Source organism: Canis lupus, chromosome X (assembly GCF_011100685.1).
Source record: "Canis lupus familiaris isolate Mischka breed German Shepherd chromosome X, alternate assembly UU_Cfam_GSD_1.0, whole genome shotgun sequence".
NCBI lineage: Eukaryota > Metazoa > Chordata > Mammalia > Carnivora > Canidae > Canis > Canis lupus.
Genome location: NC_049260.1, coordinates 92,343,715 through 92,360,859, shown reverse-complemented (window position 1 = coordinate 92,360,859; position 17,145 = coordinate 92,343,715). Strand labels below are relative to the sequence as shown.

Genomic DNA, 17,145 nt, shown 5'->3' with positions numbered 1-17,145 from the left:
GGGGGTGGTGGTTTCAGAGGTCACAGTGCAAGAGCATGTGAAGCAGGAGAGCTCCAGGGGGAGAGTCCGTGGAGGACAGAGCAGACTCGGGATTCCCGAGGAGGGAAGGAGAGGTGACTGCAGGGAGGGTGATAGACTAAATTAGCTGTCATCATTTTTGGCTTTGTTCCTGCAGACCTGACCTGGTGCTACCTTGGTGCCAATGCCCGAGATGGTTATGCTCAAGCACAGTGTCTGTGACTGGGCTTTGTGAGTTTCTAGCAGGAGTTGGGGGGCTCTGATGGCTGTGTCTGCCCAGAGGACTGGCACATGGGAGAGGGAGGGACCGGGATCACCCTGAGGTGTCTAGGAAGTGTGATTGGGAGGCGGTGACAGCTGCAGCCACCGGAATGAGGGAGACCACTCAGGGATAGGTGTGTGCAATATGTGGAATGACAGCGAAAGATGGTCCAGGATGGAACCTTCGAGACAAGCCAAGATTTGAGGTGAGTGAGAAAGAAGAGTTCTAGAGGTAGGAGATAATGGTGGCAATGAAGTCAGAGGGCAGTGTTTCAAGAAGGAACTGGTCAACAGTGTCTAGAAAGATGACAATTGAAAAGTGCTCACCGAGAGGTAAAATCATTATTTTTCTATAGTAGGACTGTTTAAGAAACCCGAGGTAATCAATCACCTGGAAAACAATTCTAATGAATAACAGTTCGGTTAGGTAGCCAGTTTCAAAATAGGCAGACATGAAGAAAACCAAGGACTTCTTATCAAGCAACAATAACTAACTAGAGAACATTATGGAACAGAAGACCCTGTTCACAGTAAAAACCCCTTACTATATCCTGCTCATAAACCCTATGTGATCTATCCCCTGCTACCTTGTTTGCTTCATCTTTTACTATTCTTGGGTTTTTTTCCTTTATTTATTTTTTTTTAAGTAGACTCCACACCCAGCATGGAGCCCAACGTGGGGCTTGAACCCATGACTCTGAGATCAAGACCTGAGCTGAGGGACGCCTGGGTGGCTCAGTGGTTGAGCATCTGCCTTCAGGTCAGGGCGTGATCCCGGGGTCCTAGGATCCAGTCCCGCATCAGGCTCCCCATAGGGAGCCTGCGTCTCCCTCTGCCTGTGTCTCTCATGAATAAATAAATAAATAAATAAATAAATAAATAAATAAATAAATAAATAAAATCTTAAAAAAAAGGAAGGACCTGAGCTGAGATCCAGAGTCGGACTGTTAACCAACTGAGCCACCCAGGTGCCCCTGTTCTTGTTTTTAATAAGGAGAAATTCCCACAATATACAATTAACTATTTTAAAGTGAACAATTCAGTGGCACTTAATACATTCAAAACGCTGTGCAACCACCTAGTTCCAAACATTCTCATCACCCCAAAAGGAAACATTAAACGCTAACTCTCCATTCTCTCCGCTCATTCCATGGTAACCACGATTCTATTTTCTTTCTTGATGACTGACTATTGTAGGCACCTCATGTAAGTGGAATCATACAACATTCGACCTTTTGTGTCTGATTTCTTTCACTTGAAAGGTGTTTTCGAGGTTCACCCCCCCGGGGCAGCATGCATCAGACTTGTCTTCCTTTTATTTTATTTTATTTATTTTATTTTTTTTGTTTGTTTTTGTTTTTTGTTTTTTTTTTGTTTTTTTTTTGTTTTTGTTTTTTTTTTTGTCTTCCTTTTAGAGACTGAATAATATTCCATTGTATGGATCTCCCAACTTTTGTTTAGCCAGTCATCAGTTGATGGCCATTGGGTTGTTTTCATCTTTTGGCAATTGTGAGTACTTCATTATTCTTCCTTCCTGCACTACTAGCTCCCAGCTCCCTTGCCTTCTTTCTTTTTTTTTAATATTAAAGTTTTTTTTTGGTAATTTGAGAGACAGAGAGAGCAGGGGCAGGGCGAGGGGGCAGAGGGAGAGGGAGCAGACCCCCGCTGATCAGAGAGCCCAATGTGATGCTCAATCTCAGGACCTTGGGATCATGACCTGAGCCAAAGGCAGATGCTCAACCACTGGGCCATCCAGGTGCCCCCCTTGCCTTCTTTTTATGGCAAATCTCCTCAAGCTCTTTTCTGCCTCTGGACCATTACTTTTGTTATTCCTCTCTGGAATGCTCTTCTCCCAAATTCGCCCATGGCTCTCTTATTCCCATCCATGCAGCTCAAAGATCACATTGTCTGGGAAGCCTTCCCAGTCACTTTTTAAAAAAAGATTTTATTTATTCATGAGAGACACACACACAGACGGGGAGAGACACAGGCAGAGGGAGAAGCAGGCTCCCTGCAAGGAGGCTGATGTGGGACTCGATCCCAGACCCTGGGATCACGCCCTGAGTCAAAGGCAGACACCCAACTGCTGAGCCACCCAGGCGTCCCCCTGCCCCGTCACTCTTTATCCCTGTTATTGAAAGGAATAAGATGTAGTGTCCAGACCATGAATTCTTTGTGCTTTTGGCCTCTTTAGCAATCTAGTGAGGCCTATGGACCTCATTCTTAGATTTTAAATGCCTAAAACATGCCAGTTATACTAAAAATACAGTTCCCAAAATATTTTCAAATTGTTATTTAGTAATCCATGTCCTTCTTTATTAGTTCCTGAAATAATACCTATGTGTGCAGCTCTAATAACTATCATAATTTAGAAGTCGTGTAAGTATAACTGCTATTTTGAGATATTTGCAACAACTTGTGATTGGAAGCAAAAATATCAGTGATTTCTATTGACTGTGAAATCACAGGTACTGCTTAAAATTACTATAGATTGTTACCCATGTTTGTACCTGAAGGAACCACTGAGAGCGCTTAGTGAAGAAGATTTTTTTTTCCTATCCAACTTTGTGGATCCTATGAATTCTTTCCATTGGAAGTCTTCTTCCCTTGGAAGTCTGGAGCCCTGGTTAAGAGCTCCTGCCCTAAAACATGAAAGCCAAACAGTAGTGACAAGGAGGGGTGGATCATGTTGAAGCTGTTTTTTTTTTTTTTTAAAGACTATTTTGTACCTGCTTCTCTGTGTGTGTGTGTGTGTGTGTGTGTGTGTGTGTGTGTGTGACTATCATAAATAAATAAAAAATTTTTAAAGAAAGACTATTTTGGAAAAAAAGAGCGCATGCACGCCAGTGGGGGTTGCGGCAGAGGGAGAGGGAGAATCACTTTTTTTTTTTAAGATTATTTATTTATTCATGAGAGGCAGAGACATAGGCAGAGGGAGAAGCAGACTCCCTGCAGGGAGTCCGACGTGGGACTCGATTCCAAGGCCCCGGGATCATGACCTGAGCCGAAGGCAGATGCTCAACCACTGAGTCACCCAGGCATCCCGAGGGAAAATCTCAAGCAGACTCCCCGCTGAGTGAGGAGCCCACAGCGGGGCTCAATCTCATGACCCTGAATCACGACCTGAACAGAAACCAAGAGTCAGATGCTTGATGGAGTGAGCCACCCAGGCGCTCCTTGGGACTGGGTTTTGTAGCAGATGGAAGAGATTGTAGGAGGCTGGGGAGTAATGAGCTAGAAGGAAGCTGCCCTCCCCACCCCTCCATGAACTTGGGTGTGAGAGATGGAGAAATTTCCAGCTGAGAAGGTCTATGAAGGAAGGCAGGTCTTTGACGGAGGAGAATCAGGTGTCACCTAGGAGAAGGAAACATTTGTGCAGAGCCTACCTATGGGAGTAAGGTTTATCATAGACTGGAGGCAGAAACCATACTGTATTCCAGACTACAACAGAGTGGGGCGGAGACCATACTATATTCCAGATGACCACACTGGTCACCAATGATACACAGATGAGTAAGACAGAGATGAATCAGCCATTATGATTAGTCTAAACCAAATGCTGTGGGTTGATTGGCTGGTTTGGCTGGTCTGATCCAGGCACCTCTTCCAAGACCTCTAAGAGCCTGGCAGCAGTAGAAAGATAGGCCCAGTATCACTAGATACTGGGATGGGCTGGGGTGGGGGTGGTGGGGAGGGTGAGAAAAAGCTCAGAATGCACCTTTTTTCCCCTCCTTTGGTTCCTTTTGCAGACCAAAAAAAAAAAAAAAAATGAAGTAAGAGAAGCTATGTAATGGAGGAAAAAAAAGAAGCAGTGCCATGATTAGATAGTTTAAATGAGCCAATCATCTGAAAATTAATTAGATAAGTCTAAGGGATGCATCCCCCAGCCTTGCTCCTAATTCTTCAGGAACCTTCTAAGGATCTCTACAACCAAGAGTTTCTTGGATGCTGTTACCCTTCAGAATGATGTTTGGCTCAGATCAAAAGAAGCAAAAAAAGATTTTATTTTTAGATTCTTCTCTGGGGCTCCAGAGATACCTTGCACCTGGATCTCTCCTCTGTCTGTAGCTCTCAGAATCTAGAATTTGGTGATTCTTTTTTTTTTTTTTAAGCTATTTTCCCTTCTCGACCACGGGGATCTTTCAAAAAAGGCTCAGGTTGGGGGCTGCTGCAGGTGGGAAGACTTGGCTGGGCCCAGCTCCCTTTGATGGTGTTTCCATCTGGCAGTGGTAGCTGCAAGCTCACTGCCCCAGGGTTGGATAACAAACCTCCTCTGGCTTGAAGGGAGGAAGCCCTGGACAGCAAGGCAGTGGGCAGAGGGGGAGAGGCCGAGCTGAAGCCCAGCTGACCTAGTTAGAGCAGAAGGAAGCTGCAGGGGTGGCAGGAATGGCCGGGGAGAGAAGAGAGAAGCTTCCCAGGACAGGGAGGAGCGGAGGACTGGCTCTTGTTTAAGACGCCCTGGCAAGAATCTGGGTCATAAAGGGGACCTGGCCTGGAGACTCAGTGAGCTGGGGTTGGGAGGGAGTGGGGGTTGGGGTGGGAAGACTCTTTACCAAATGTTGTCCACATGCTTAGATTTTAAAGTCACACTCTTGGGGGAAATGAGAACGAGAAAAATATGTGGATCTTAGGGGAGCTATGTGGGCTGTGCCGTAAACCCAGCAAGACAGAGCAGCACCCGGAGCATTCTGACCAGATGCCCCAGCGTTGGGTCAAGGAGACGTCCTGGCCACCACTGTGTAGCCGGCTCCCATGCTAGGCACTGGGGTGAGACTCATGAAGCACAGACGTGGAACCAGTCCACCCACAGACGCTGCCAGTGGGTTCTACATGGCATTGGGGCCCCACACAGTGTAGACAAGTGCCCTCCATGGTCTCTGCCCCTCAGAGGGATACAGTCTATCTGAGGGAACAGCAATCCTGGTAAAACCAGAGGAAGCGATCCAATAGCATAATTATTATTTTTTATGCTCTGGGGTCGCGGTAGGGATTTCTGGCAGAAATGGGGAAGTGGGGAAGGCTGTATGGAAGAGGAGGTGGACATTCCATGACCCCGAGGTCTGGGAGGGCAGGATTGGGATGAGAGGGGAGATGTGGGCATTCCAGAGCCAAGGTCTCCTGCCCACTGGCAGCAACTGTGGGTGGGCGGCCCTTCGAAGGGAGATGGAGGAACCCAGCTGGAGGGGAAAGTCAGGTTACCAAGGGCATTTTAAACTTTGGAAAGGGACTGTCTCCAAACCCGGGGTTTTGGAAGCTGTCAGGCCATTTCCTTGCTCTCCCCCTCCCCGCCCCGCATCCCACCCCCAGCTACAAGCCCATCGTAGAATTCATCGACGCCCAGTTCGAAGCCTACCTGCAGGAGGAGCTGAAGATCCGCAGGGTACTGCACACCTACCACGACTCCCGAATCCACGCCTGCTTGTACTTCATCGCCCCCACGGGCCATTCCCTGAAGTCTCTGGACCTGGTGACCATGAAGAAGCTGGATAGTAAGGTGCGCAGCAGGGGCGAGGGCCGGCGGGAGGCTGGGCACACCGGAATCACTCTTACTGATCTCTCTTGCCACATATGTGCCGGGTTCCAGGAGACAATTTGTGGCCTCATCCTCTCCTTCATTCCCTGTCCCTCCAGAAAGATGGTGGTATTTAAAAAAATATTTATTTAGTCATAAGAGACACAGAGAGAGAAGCAGAGACAGAAGGAGAAGCAGGTTCCCCATGGGGAGCCCAATGCAGGACTTGATCCCAGGACTCTGGGATCAGGCCCTGAGCCGAAGGCAGACACTCAACCACTGAGCCACCCAGACGTCCCAAAATGGTGGTATAGATCCAGCACCTGTGTGGTGTGCTTTGTGATCCGTCTTCCCTGCATGATGGCATGGGTTTGCCCTGAGCTGTCTTTCTGCCCTGATCCATCTAGGGGTGTCAAGGGTGACTGTGAGCAAGGTGGCCGTTTAGGTCTAGGGGCTCAGCCTTTTGGGACGGAAAGATGTTTTTCCTTTGCCCCAGGATTAACTGGCCTGGACGAGAATCAGACATGCAAACTGGACTTGGAAAGTTATTGTTTTTATTATCAATTATAATTTTAGTAACAGCAGCTAACATTTGTTAAATCCTCAAGCACTGCTGTGCACGTACCCCCTGGAGTATCTCCTTGAATTTTCACAAGCCAGTAAGGCAAGCATTATCATTATTCCCCACTCACGGAAGGGGAAACCGAGGCTCTAAGAGGTGCAGGGACCTGCCTGTTGTCATATAGCTAGCTCCAGGTAGAGGCTAGATTCGAACTCAGATCCATGGAACCAAGTTCTATGGCCTCTATTCCTGAGAAAGATGGCTGTGTGAATCAGTCATGTCCTGCTCTAAAAGGAACTGAAAAATGAAAGTGCCATGCCAGGTAGAAATCAGACGAGGATTCTTCATGTGAAAGGACTGTTGGCTGCACAGAAGAATTGACACAGGATTCTTTCAAAAGCCGAATACATTTTCCGCTAGCATTTCATATGTGCCTGGCCCTGGGATGAGTACTTAGTATGCATTACTTTATTTCATCCTTCCAGTATTATCCAGTGTGGTGGATACTGTTGTTCCCATTTCCTCATGAGAAGAGTGAGGCACGGAGAATGAAGTAGCTCGTTCCAGGTCAGACAACTTGTAATGGGTCTGTGATTCGGACCTGGCTCTCTCTGACTCCAAGGCATTTTATTTTCTGACATTTCTAACTGATAGGCATTATGTAGTAGCATATACGTGATAAAAACCGATATTGAGCTTAAATCAAAATAGGAGTGATTTTTTTCTTTTCTTTCTTTTTTTTTTTTTTACAGCAATGAGCTCCCCACCCACCAGTAAGGGGGCTGCTCTGGAAATGTCGCTATGCCCTGCATGTCCTGTATAGGGCAGCAGAGAGCCATGCGCTGGTGACCTGGGGCGTGGGTCGGTTGAAGTTAAGCAGCCTTGGCATATGCTTGTAGTGTCGATGGGGACATGGTGGAAAGTGACAGGGCGGATTGGCTCTGCCTGCTGTTCTACCTTGGCAAGGGCTTTGACCCGCCATCCTCCTGCAAAGACTTCAAGGAGGGTGCCTATAGGGTCCAATCTTTCTTTGACCTAGCATGTGAAACTGGTGGCAGCCTTTATGGCTACTCCGAAGGCAAAAGCGTAAAGCAGGCGATTTCAGGTTCCAAGTGTAGAGCTCCTTCTGGGGCCCAAGCACTATCCGTGTTGCCCCGCCGGAGTCTGCTGGCGGGGACACCCATGTTCTCCTTGGGCACCTGAGCTTAGGTGTGCTCTGGCTCACAAATGCATGTGCATTTCACCATTCTTTCCCTTCCCTCAGCAAAAGCCTTGTCTCTCCTTGGAGTAACTTCAAGGAGCAGGGTTCAGGTGGATTGAACTTTGGGGTGGCATTAGGCCTTCATCCTGCTGTCTGATATTGGGCACATAAATCTGCTTGCTTTATGCAGAAATTAATCGTGAAACTCAGGCAGTATACCTCTTTTTGCATTAAGTCTCGGATCACACTGGTAACTGAGAGGGTCATCTTCATCCAGCTGGGCTGGTTCGCATGTTTGCTGCCAGGTGAGCATCTGCACGGAGCTCTGCCCTGCCTCCCTTCCCTGCCGTGGCCCATGGGGATGGGTCCCTAAAATCCTGGGGCTCGCCTGCACTGGATAGGTTGGGACAATTTACTTTTTACAAGGAGTCGCCACCTCCCCTCCTTGTCAACCACAGATCCCCAACTGTCATCTTTCTGCTTTGGAATCACCCAAGTGGTGATCTTGATAAGGAAAATATCACACAGCTCATCAATTTGGAACTGAGCTGGCTAAGACTGTGGATTTAGGAATAAGGCTAAACTTGGATCTGGATCTCAGTTCTGCTATTTACCTGCCTTGGACAAGTTACTTAGCCTCTCTACGCCTCAGTTTCTCATCGGTAAAGTGAGAGGGTTGTTGTCAGGACTCATTGTGTTAATCCATGTCAAAGCACTTAGTTCAGTACTCAGCGCTTAGTAAGCAGCACCCATTGTCATTTGTCATATTGTTCTTTGGCGACGGAGGTGGCCAGTTCTGGACCATTGGGTCGAGCTGTTCCTTCTGGCACCTGGTGGAAGTCCTCTGTCATGCTGCTATGGGTTGCAGATTACCAACAATGATCCTGCTTTGCTCCTCCCTTCCCTAGGTGAACATCATCCCTATCATTGCCAAATCAGATGCCATCTCTAAGAGTGAGCTAACAAAGTTCAAAATCAAAATCACCAGCGAACTTGTCAGCAATGGGGTCCAGATCTACCAATTCCCTACAGATGATGAGTCTGTGGCAGAGATCAACGGAACCATGAACGTGAGTGGGAGCACAGGGGTTCGTTCATCTTTCTGACCATTTGCTGCTTATTTCTATTGTCATTATTTTACAAACAAGCCGCTGAACATCACAGTCCATTTTAGCGCGGTCGACTCTCGATCATCTAAATCTCAGGGGTTTGTGAGAAAGAATCCAGAACCAGAACAGCTCTTCTCCCTTAGCGGTGATGGCTTCAAAGCCTCAGAGAGGCAGAGATTAATAGCCAGAGACCGAGGGAGGGAAAGGCCAACCTGAGGAAGAGTCTGGAGCTGGAGATTCAGACCTCTCCTTCCACTTTCCTCTTTGGTGCTGCTTCAGTCTAAGCCAGCACCCCCCCACCCCCTGTGGGGACTGCCAGAAAGGCAACCGGTTCTCCTCTCTGACCAAAACAGTGCCATGACAATCAGCGAAAAAGCTGGCTGGCTTCCGAGACTTCCAGGATAATATGTACTCAGATAATCGAGCTCTCAACCCCTGGGAATGGGAGAATGACATATAGCCTCCTCTTCTGCTAACCCCCCCAACTAGAGGAATGAGTAATGAGCAAGGCGGACAGTCAAACATCTCCTCATGCTTCTTTACAACATGTTGATGCTGTTGCTGCGAAATCTTCAATGTTGTGATTTCAAGGAGACAGCTAATAGCTTTCAGAAAGCCTCTGCTTTGGGAACAGACTTTTTTTTCCCTCTGTTGAGAGGCATCAGTTTTTCCTAATGACATAATGCCTGGGCATAACCAAACTCAGGAAAGCCTTGCAGTAAAAGCCATTTTTAGAAAATTTTCCTGCTGCTGCCACCGCCCCTGAGTTATCATTATGGTATCAGTTGCTACCTCTTAGAATTTGGCCAACAAATGAGCAGCGGGGCAGCAAGTCCTTGTCTTGACTGGCCTGCCCGCCCATCGGTACAACCTGAGATATGTTCATTATTAGGAGTCCCTCATCATCTTTTGACTCCTGTGGCCTATGAGTAAGGATGCATGGATTGGTGTGGGTGGAGTCCTATCCTCTCTGACCCATCATGAGCATGAAAAAAGGGGGAACAGAAAGATGAACACTTCTCCTTTCAAGCAGTCTGGGCACTTCTATGAGAACCAGGCTCTGTTGTGATGAGGAAACCTGAAAGGGTGCCTAGCCTGCAGAAAAAGGGGAACCTCGAGGGAAGCGTCTTCTGGTGTCACTGGCACTGATGTCTAGAAGCACTTAGTCACTTCAGAGCATCAGGCCCTAGTAGATACCTTCAAACTTGGGTGCCCTATGTTACCAGGTAGCTTTCAGACTGGTGATTTGATTTGCTACAAATAAATAGGGTAAAGGATTGTCAGCAATCTCAAGACCTCACCCCAAACGACAGCTCACTACATTGTGAATCAGGAATGACAGTCATTTTGGGCTCTGTTCTGCACCCAGCTGTGCCCTCCTGATTGAACTTAGGGTAGGTAGGCTCAGCCTCAGGGTTGGAAACTTCTCGTGCTGTGAAGCAGTGGTTCTCAACCACGCTGTTTTGGATGTGAAGAAGTTCTGGGTCATTTCTTATAACAGTCCAAAGTATGCCAGTGTTTCACTTTGAAAAACTAAATTTGAGGGATGCCTGGGTGGCTCAGTCAGTGAAGTATCTGCCTTTGGCTCAGGTCATGATCCGGGGGTCCTGGGACTGAGCCCCATGTTGGGCTCCCTGATCACTGAGGGGTCTGCTTCTCCCTCTCACTCTGTGCACACACTTGCTCTATTTCTTTCTCAAATAAATAAATGAAATATTTAAACAAAAACTAAATTTGAGTGGATTTAGGATTATCCCCATAATAACATCACTCAGCACTCATTCCTTGACATCCCACTGTGCTTTTTTGAGTGGGGAAGAATGTGCCTGGAATTGGGCATGTCCGTGGGAAGGGGCATGCATGTGAATGCCACGTGTTATCTCTTGTGATGGGGAAAGGGTGGGGAGTCGCTGCTCTAACATGCATATGTGGGATGACTTAACCTGTCTGCCACTAGAACAACTGTTGAAAGTCCCCAAGGTCTTCAGACAAGCTGTGGTGTATGAAGCTGCATCATCAATATCTCTGGTGCGGGTGGTAGGAGGAATGGGTACTGGCCTTTCAATTCTGGATTTGATTCCAGCCAATCATCATGGGGACTGGATTTAGAAGTGGAAGAAGCCTCTTGCCTAAGTGGAGAAGAGCATACAGGCATGCCACCGCTCCCCACTAGGGATTTGCATGGTGGGAAATAAGAGTAATGAGGTCTCAGCCTCCCTCTCGGCCTGTAGGTGGGTCTGAAAAATGGCTTCAGATTGGGGGTCAGTGAGAGAAGGGAGTGAGAGGTCTTGTTGCATGCTTCTTCAACCCATGCTCTGATAACTTTCAAGGCTGTAGACTTTAATGATAAAAATTGCTATGTTGTTCAAATTGAATGTTGTTCTTTGAATGGCTCAAACCATGGCCAGGGGCCAGGGAGGGCATAGGCCCAGTTACTTGACTTGGCTCGGTCTATTGGCCATCTGTGAGGTCTTGGGTTTGGCTCCCCCAAAAGCATAGAAGCCCAGTGAGAGCACATGGATCACAGGGAGACCCACAGCCATAAGCTTGTCCCTTGTCCAAGGCAGCAGTGCCATTTCCAATGTTTGCATGTACTTTTGTGGGAATCACCCAAGGTCGACTTGAGAGAGGATTGAGCAGTGCTTTTGCTCAGTCGGCAGCAGGAGCCTGAAATGGGGATGGGCATAAGCAGCAGCATGCCTCGGAAATCGTGTCCTCACTGAGAGGAAGCCACTCCTGATCAGGTTATTCTCAGACAAGGAATAAACAGTCCCAACAGTCTCTGTTTCACCAGGGCGAGGAGAACAGTCATCCAGCTTCCCAACTCTAAAGGATGTACTGGAACTGGAATAGAATAATTCGTGCCAATTGGATCATCAAACACTTTAAAATATATGGAGAGGAATCTTTTTTAAGGTATTATTTATTCATGAGAGACACAGAGAGAGAGAGGCAGAGACACAGGCAGAGGGAGAAGCAGGCTCCTTGAAGGGAGCCCGATGTGGGACTCGATCCTGGGTCTCCAGGATCACACCCTGGGCCTAAGGCGGCGCTAAATTGCTGGGCCCCCGGGGCTGCCCTATAGAGAAGAATTTAAGGTAGACACAATACTGGAAAGGTAGTGAATCTGAGAACAGGCTTCCAAGAGGAGGCTTGAGAGTATCTGTTGGAATTTTCGGAGACAGGACGTCTGACATCTGGAGGCACATCTGCCCGTGTTTCAGTCCCTGCAGCCAGCAGAGTCTCCTCCCTGGGCCCACACAAACAAAGTGTCACCCCTGGGAATGTGGTCGGTTGGATGGTTTACCGTCTCCTTGCTCTGCTCGACTCTCTCCTGGTGGTCAAAGCCACCAGTCTCTGAAGAGCAGCAGAAAGAGGGCCAAAGCCTGGCTCCGTGATTTCCCGCCCTGCATGGTTAGGTGACTTCCAGCAGATGCTGTTTAGCCAGGAGGCAGGCTGCAGGCTGCTGCGGGTGGCTAGGAGAGGCTGGCAGCAAAAGCATGGTGGCTTTACTGCTCCCTGGGAAGATTTGGGCACAGGACTTACGGACCTGGGCGAGTCGTTTCCCCCTAATCACAAGTGGGGTGTTTGAGAACCGCCCTGTATAGTTGTCATGAGAAGCCAGTGAGATCTGCCTGGGAGCACTCAGAAAAATTACCCTGGCATATGCTTCTCGAAACAGACATTGATGCCAGTTGCCAAGAGTGTGCTGGGGGAGGTCTCAGGAGCCCCGAAGCTGCTGTGGCGGGAGCTGTGCCTTAGTGTGGGGATTGACAGACAGATTGACAGCGCTATAAGGAAGAGAGGAAGCAAGTGACCCTGTCATCCTAACTAACAATGTCTTGCGGGGATAAATATAACAGGCTCAAGGGAATAAAAAACTGATGTGTGTGTGTGTTTTCTTTAATGCCTTTATTCTCAGATTTTTTTCCCTTCCTTTCCTCTTTAGCCCAGAGAAGTCCCCACCCACTTCACACACCCTCCTCTATCACTTTCAGCTGAGAGTCAGGGATGCTCCAGAAGGTTCTCTTTCTCACCTCCTCCCTCGGTCTAGCCCTCTGCCATGGTCGCCCTCTGGCTCTTTTGTGTTATGTGGCTGAAGCGTTGGGTCTTGGCAGGAGGGGCAGCATTTTCCCCCAGAAAGTGCTTGGGGGTGGATCTGAGCTTCCCAACATGTTGTGGGGCCCTGAGTGGGAATGGACGGTGCCTGGATGTCCCTCCGACAAAGCTCTGGCCCTTGGGCAGGGTTGTCAGGACTTCGGGGCCCCCCAACGCCCCATGTGTCGCACTCCCAATGACCCTCTTGTTCAGTCCCCCCCCCACCCCAGGACCAATGTAGCATTTGCTGTGTCCAGCCTGGCCCGTCTTCCATATATCCATAACCTCGTCCCTCCTTCTTTCCACATCCCCACTTCAGGCACAGCCAGGGGGAAGGCCTGGAGGGGTCTGCTGAGGTGATACTCAGAGCAGCTGAGAGGGGGTGATGGGAGAGCCACCTCTGCAGGATGGCCGAGCGCCTCGGGAACTTGCGGGTGTCCTGGAGCTGAGTTCCCGGTTAAGTCCTGTGGTTTTCCACTCTGAAGAATATTCTTGGAGGTGGGGGGGGGCAGATGCTAAAGAGAATAAAGGGGAGGGAGTGGCTATGACATCAGCACACTGATTCAGCAAGCAAAAGACATTTGCTGTAGGTTTGTCAGAATTGAACTGCTTCTGATAACCTGGCTTTGAGCCGCAGGGGCACTCCAGGGTTTGAGAGTGCTCACATCATCTGCTGCTCAAACCCCCTAGGTGAGAGTGGCAGGCCACTTCAAAGTCCAGTGGTGGGCTTTGAAGCCAGTGAGTTCTGGGTCCCATCCCTACTCTGGCCCCTGCTATTGTGTGCCTGCTGGCAACTGGACCTCAGTTTCCTTGTCTATAAAATGGGGCTGATAATACCTAACTCCACAGTGCTGTTGGAAAGGGTCAACAAAATGATGCCATGCCATGTAGAGGACCTGACAGGTGGGACCTAGAGCTGCCTAAGCTGCTGCTGCTGCTCACACCAGTTCTATAGCTACCACAACTGTTGGTATGAATTTTTTGGATTTATTTATGAGAGACACAGAGAGGGTGGCAGAGACATAGGCAGAGGGAGAAGCAGGTTCCCTGTGGGGAGCCTGATGTGGGACTCGATCCCAGGACCCCGGGATCATGACCTGATCCGAAGGCAGACGCTCAACCACTGAGCCACCCAGGTGCCCCAACTATTGGTATAATTGCTACTACCTCCTCTGTGAAGCCTGCTGTGACTTCATGAAGTAAGCTGCTCCCTCTGATCCTCCAGCTCTCGAACTTCTGTCTATAGTCTAGACTTTACTGTATTATTATTATGGGCACGTCTTTCTCCCGTACCAGACTGTGTACTCCCCAGGAGCAGGCTCGCAGATTTTTTTCAACGTTGTACTATTGATACCTAGCACATAGTAGGGACTCAGTAAATACTTGTAGCATGGATGAGTAAGCAAACGAGTCCAAATATCTGTGCTTGAGACCTGTTTCTCCAAGCAAGCTCAGAAAGCTTGCTCCAGTGGACTTTCCCTTGTCTGTGTAAAGCCCTTTTGGGTGAGGCTTCACCCACTATTTATTTTTGTAAACAATATTGGTCAACAGTATTTATTCAGTGGTTCCTCTTAGCCAGTGATCATAGCACTTATAACTTGGCCAGCTCCCTGAGAGACTGGGCACCAGAGGCAGTTCCCAAGCTCCATGCTACCTGTTGGGGGCAGTTAGTTGCCTCTTCTTGGACCTACAAAGCCTTCATCAGCCAGGCCCAGCTCCTTATCACCCTGCAGGCACCACACTCATACTCCTGAGTTTGTACTGTGCCTTTATTTTCTTTTTTTTTAAGATTTTATTTATTTATTCATGAGAGACACAGAGAGGCAGACACATAGGCAGAGGGAGAAGCAGGATCCCTGTGGGGAGCCTGATGCAGGACTCGATCCCAGGACCCTGGGATCACGACCTGAGCCAAAGGCAGATGCTCAACCACTGAGCCATCCAGGTGCCTCTGTACTTTGCCTTTCTTTCCTCTCCTGTTTTTGGCCCTGCTACTGCCATTCAAGTAGTATTTATTAAGCACCTTCTGTGTGCAGGTATAAGACCCTACATTTGAGCCCTTGGTCATACTGTGTCTTATATGATTCTGGGTGTGCAATTCAGGTGCTCTGAACAAGATAAGCTCCTAGAGTGTCTTCTACTTCTTTTGTCTCCCTTAGGGCATTTAAAACAACTCAGCACAGTTATGAGCATGTGGGAAAATACTTGTGGACTTCTAGACTCAAGAGTTCAGTGTGAGCTCTTGCTTCAGGGAACCTTGAAAATGAGGAACATACAACTCAGTCCACAGTGTGATTGCAGTACATCCCGGCTCCTGCGGCTCTCACACCCCAGGGAGGGGGCAGCGATCCTTGCCCTCTCAGTCCCTGTTAGCCCCCCTCATCCCATTTAGCCACCTTCCAAAGGCTTTACCCCTCAGTACCTGTGTATTCTGAAAAGCATGCTCATCTGTGTATCTGCTCATTCTGCTTATTTTTCATCTTTGTCTGTTCTCTCTGCTCGGCCATGTCATTGAGAATTTCTGAACGGACTAGGCCTCTTAGCCCCACACAGCTCAGAGCTGAAAAAATGCCTCTTGGTGATAGTGATGGGGAGGGACACCACAGTGTGATGGGCCCAAGGCCCCGGAGCCTGGGCCATGGTCATATCAAGGGATGCTGGGTGCCTCCCTCCCGGAGCTCTGCTCTGAGCCAGTTTGCCTTCTGTTCCAGGCCCATCTGCCATTTGCTGTCATCGGTAGCACGGAGGAGCTGAAGATAGGCAACAAGATGATGAAGGCACGGCAGTATCCTTGGGGCACGGTGCAGGGTGAGTGAGTCTCTGGGAGATGGGGCCTGGGGAGCCCCTGCCATCTGCCTCGTTCTTTGTCTCCAGCCGTTATGTGACCAGTCCCTAATTTGTCCCCTGGTCTGTACTCCTTTGGCTTGGGCTTCTGGCAGCGATGGGCAAACTCTGGCCCCACACCTGGATTCTCTGCTGTGAGCAAGCTCTCTTTGTCCCTCATGGAGAAAGCATTCCTAAAACAAAAACACATGTAGGGGGAGCCAGGTAAGAAGGAATATGTGAGAAAGCATGTGTATTGGCCCAAGGGCACTAGGAGACGTACAAGAATATAGCAGATGATCAGCAAACAACCCAGATATCCACCAAAAATAGATCAGATGAATTGCAAAATGTTCATCTAATGGGATGTCAGACAGTGGCGAAAATGAATGGATTATAGTTACTGCTGCACGAATGAACCTCAGAAACATAATGTTGAACGCAATAAATCATAGAAGAATGCATGCCATGTGATTCCATCAATATGAATTCCCAAAGTAGACAAAATGGAACAAGATCTATATTTTGAGTAATTCGTACATAAGTGACGAAACTATAAAGAAAAAGGATAATAAGGCAGCCCGGGTGGCTCAGCAGTTTAGCGCCGCCTTTAGCCCAGGGCGTGATCCTGGAGTCCTGGGATCGAGTCCCACATAGGGCTCCCGCATGGAGCCTGCTTCTCCTTCTGCCTGTGTCTCTGCCTCTCTCTCTGTGTGTGTGTCTCTCATGAATAAATAAATAAAATCTTTAAAAAAAAAAAAGAGAGAGAAAGGAAGGATGATAAAGCCCAAATCAGGATAGTGGTTAAGTCTCTTTCAAGACCAGGTCAAGAGACACAAGGTGCTGGTACTATTTCACCTGCGTTATAGACACATTGTTATTAATTTCTTCTTTATTTCTGTATGTGTGTATATATATATATATTTGTATATATATACATATATATATGGTTATTATACAATTTCAAAACAGATGTATATACACTCAGGAAACTTCCTTTCATGGTGTGCCTGACCACGGCATAAGCTACCCGTGGGACTAGTCAGTTCTATGGATGAAGCAAGGCCTGGGACGCTGCCATTGGAGGAAGAGGTGTCTTCAAGTCTTCAGCTCTAGGCTGGGTCTCTGAGCACAGGGGCACCATGTGTGAGAGGCTGGCTGATTCACTGCACCCTCATCCCTGCCACTGAACAAACAACGGGAAGTGGGTGAGAAATTGTCCATCTTGCATACAAGGCTAGCATGCTTTAGGGCATGCCATAGACTCTCCAGTGATCGCTAGATTTTCCATAGGTAGGACAAGACTGGTTATCAGAGCTGTGCTAGGTTTTGGTCTTCTCTGCCATCTGAGGAACATTTGTGAATGGTTCCTGGACCCAGAGTCCTAACTGGGAGTGAGTTTGTGGTCTGAGAGACAGGAGCCTAAAGTAAAATGAGGAGAAACCAGCAGACATGGTTCCAGTGACTTCCTCTAATTTAGATCACGCACACCTAACCAACAAAGGGTTTTTGAAGGTTTTTCTGATAAGTTGGAGTTCACTGTTCTGTTCAAGTGACCTTG

The 17,145-nt window shown here is 48.3% G+C and overlaps 1 protein-coding gene across 4 annotated transcripts in view; it reads left to right on the top strand.

Moving 5' to 3' along the window:
* Positions 1-17,145, top strand: part of SEPTIN6 (septin 6) — a 67,116-nt gene that overhangs the window by 33,269 nt on the left and 16,702 nt on the right. For all 4 annotated transcript variants that reach the window (XM_038588184.1, XM_038588182.1, XM_038588183.1 and 1 more), the window contains exons 4-6: positions 5,587-5,773; positions 8,463-8,624; positions 15,473-15,569. In XM_038588184.1, the coding sequence (XP_038444112.1) occupies positions 5,587-5,773; positions 8,463-8,624; positions 15,473-15,569 (446 nt within the window). The remainder of the gene's footprint in view (positions 1-5,586; positions 5,774-8,462; positions 8,625-15,472; positions 15,570-17,145) is intronic.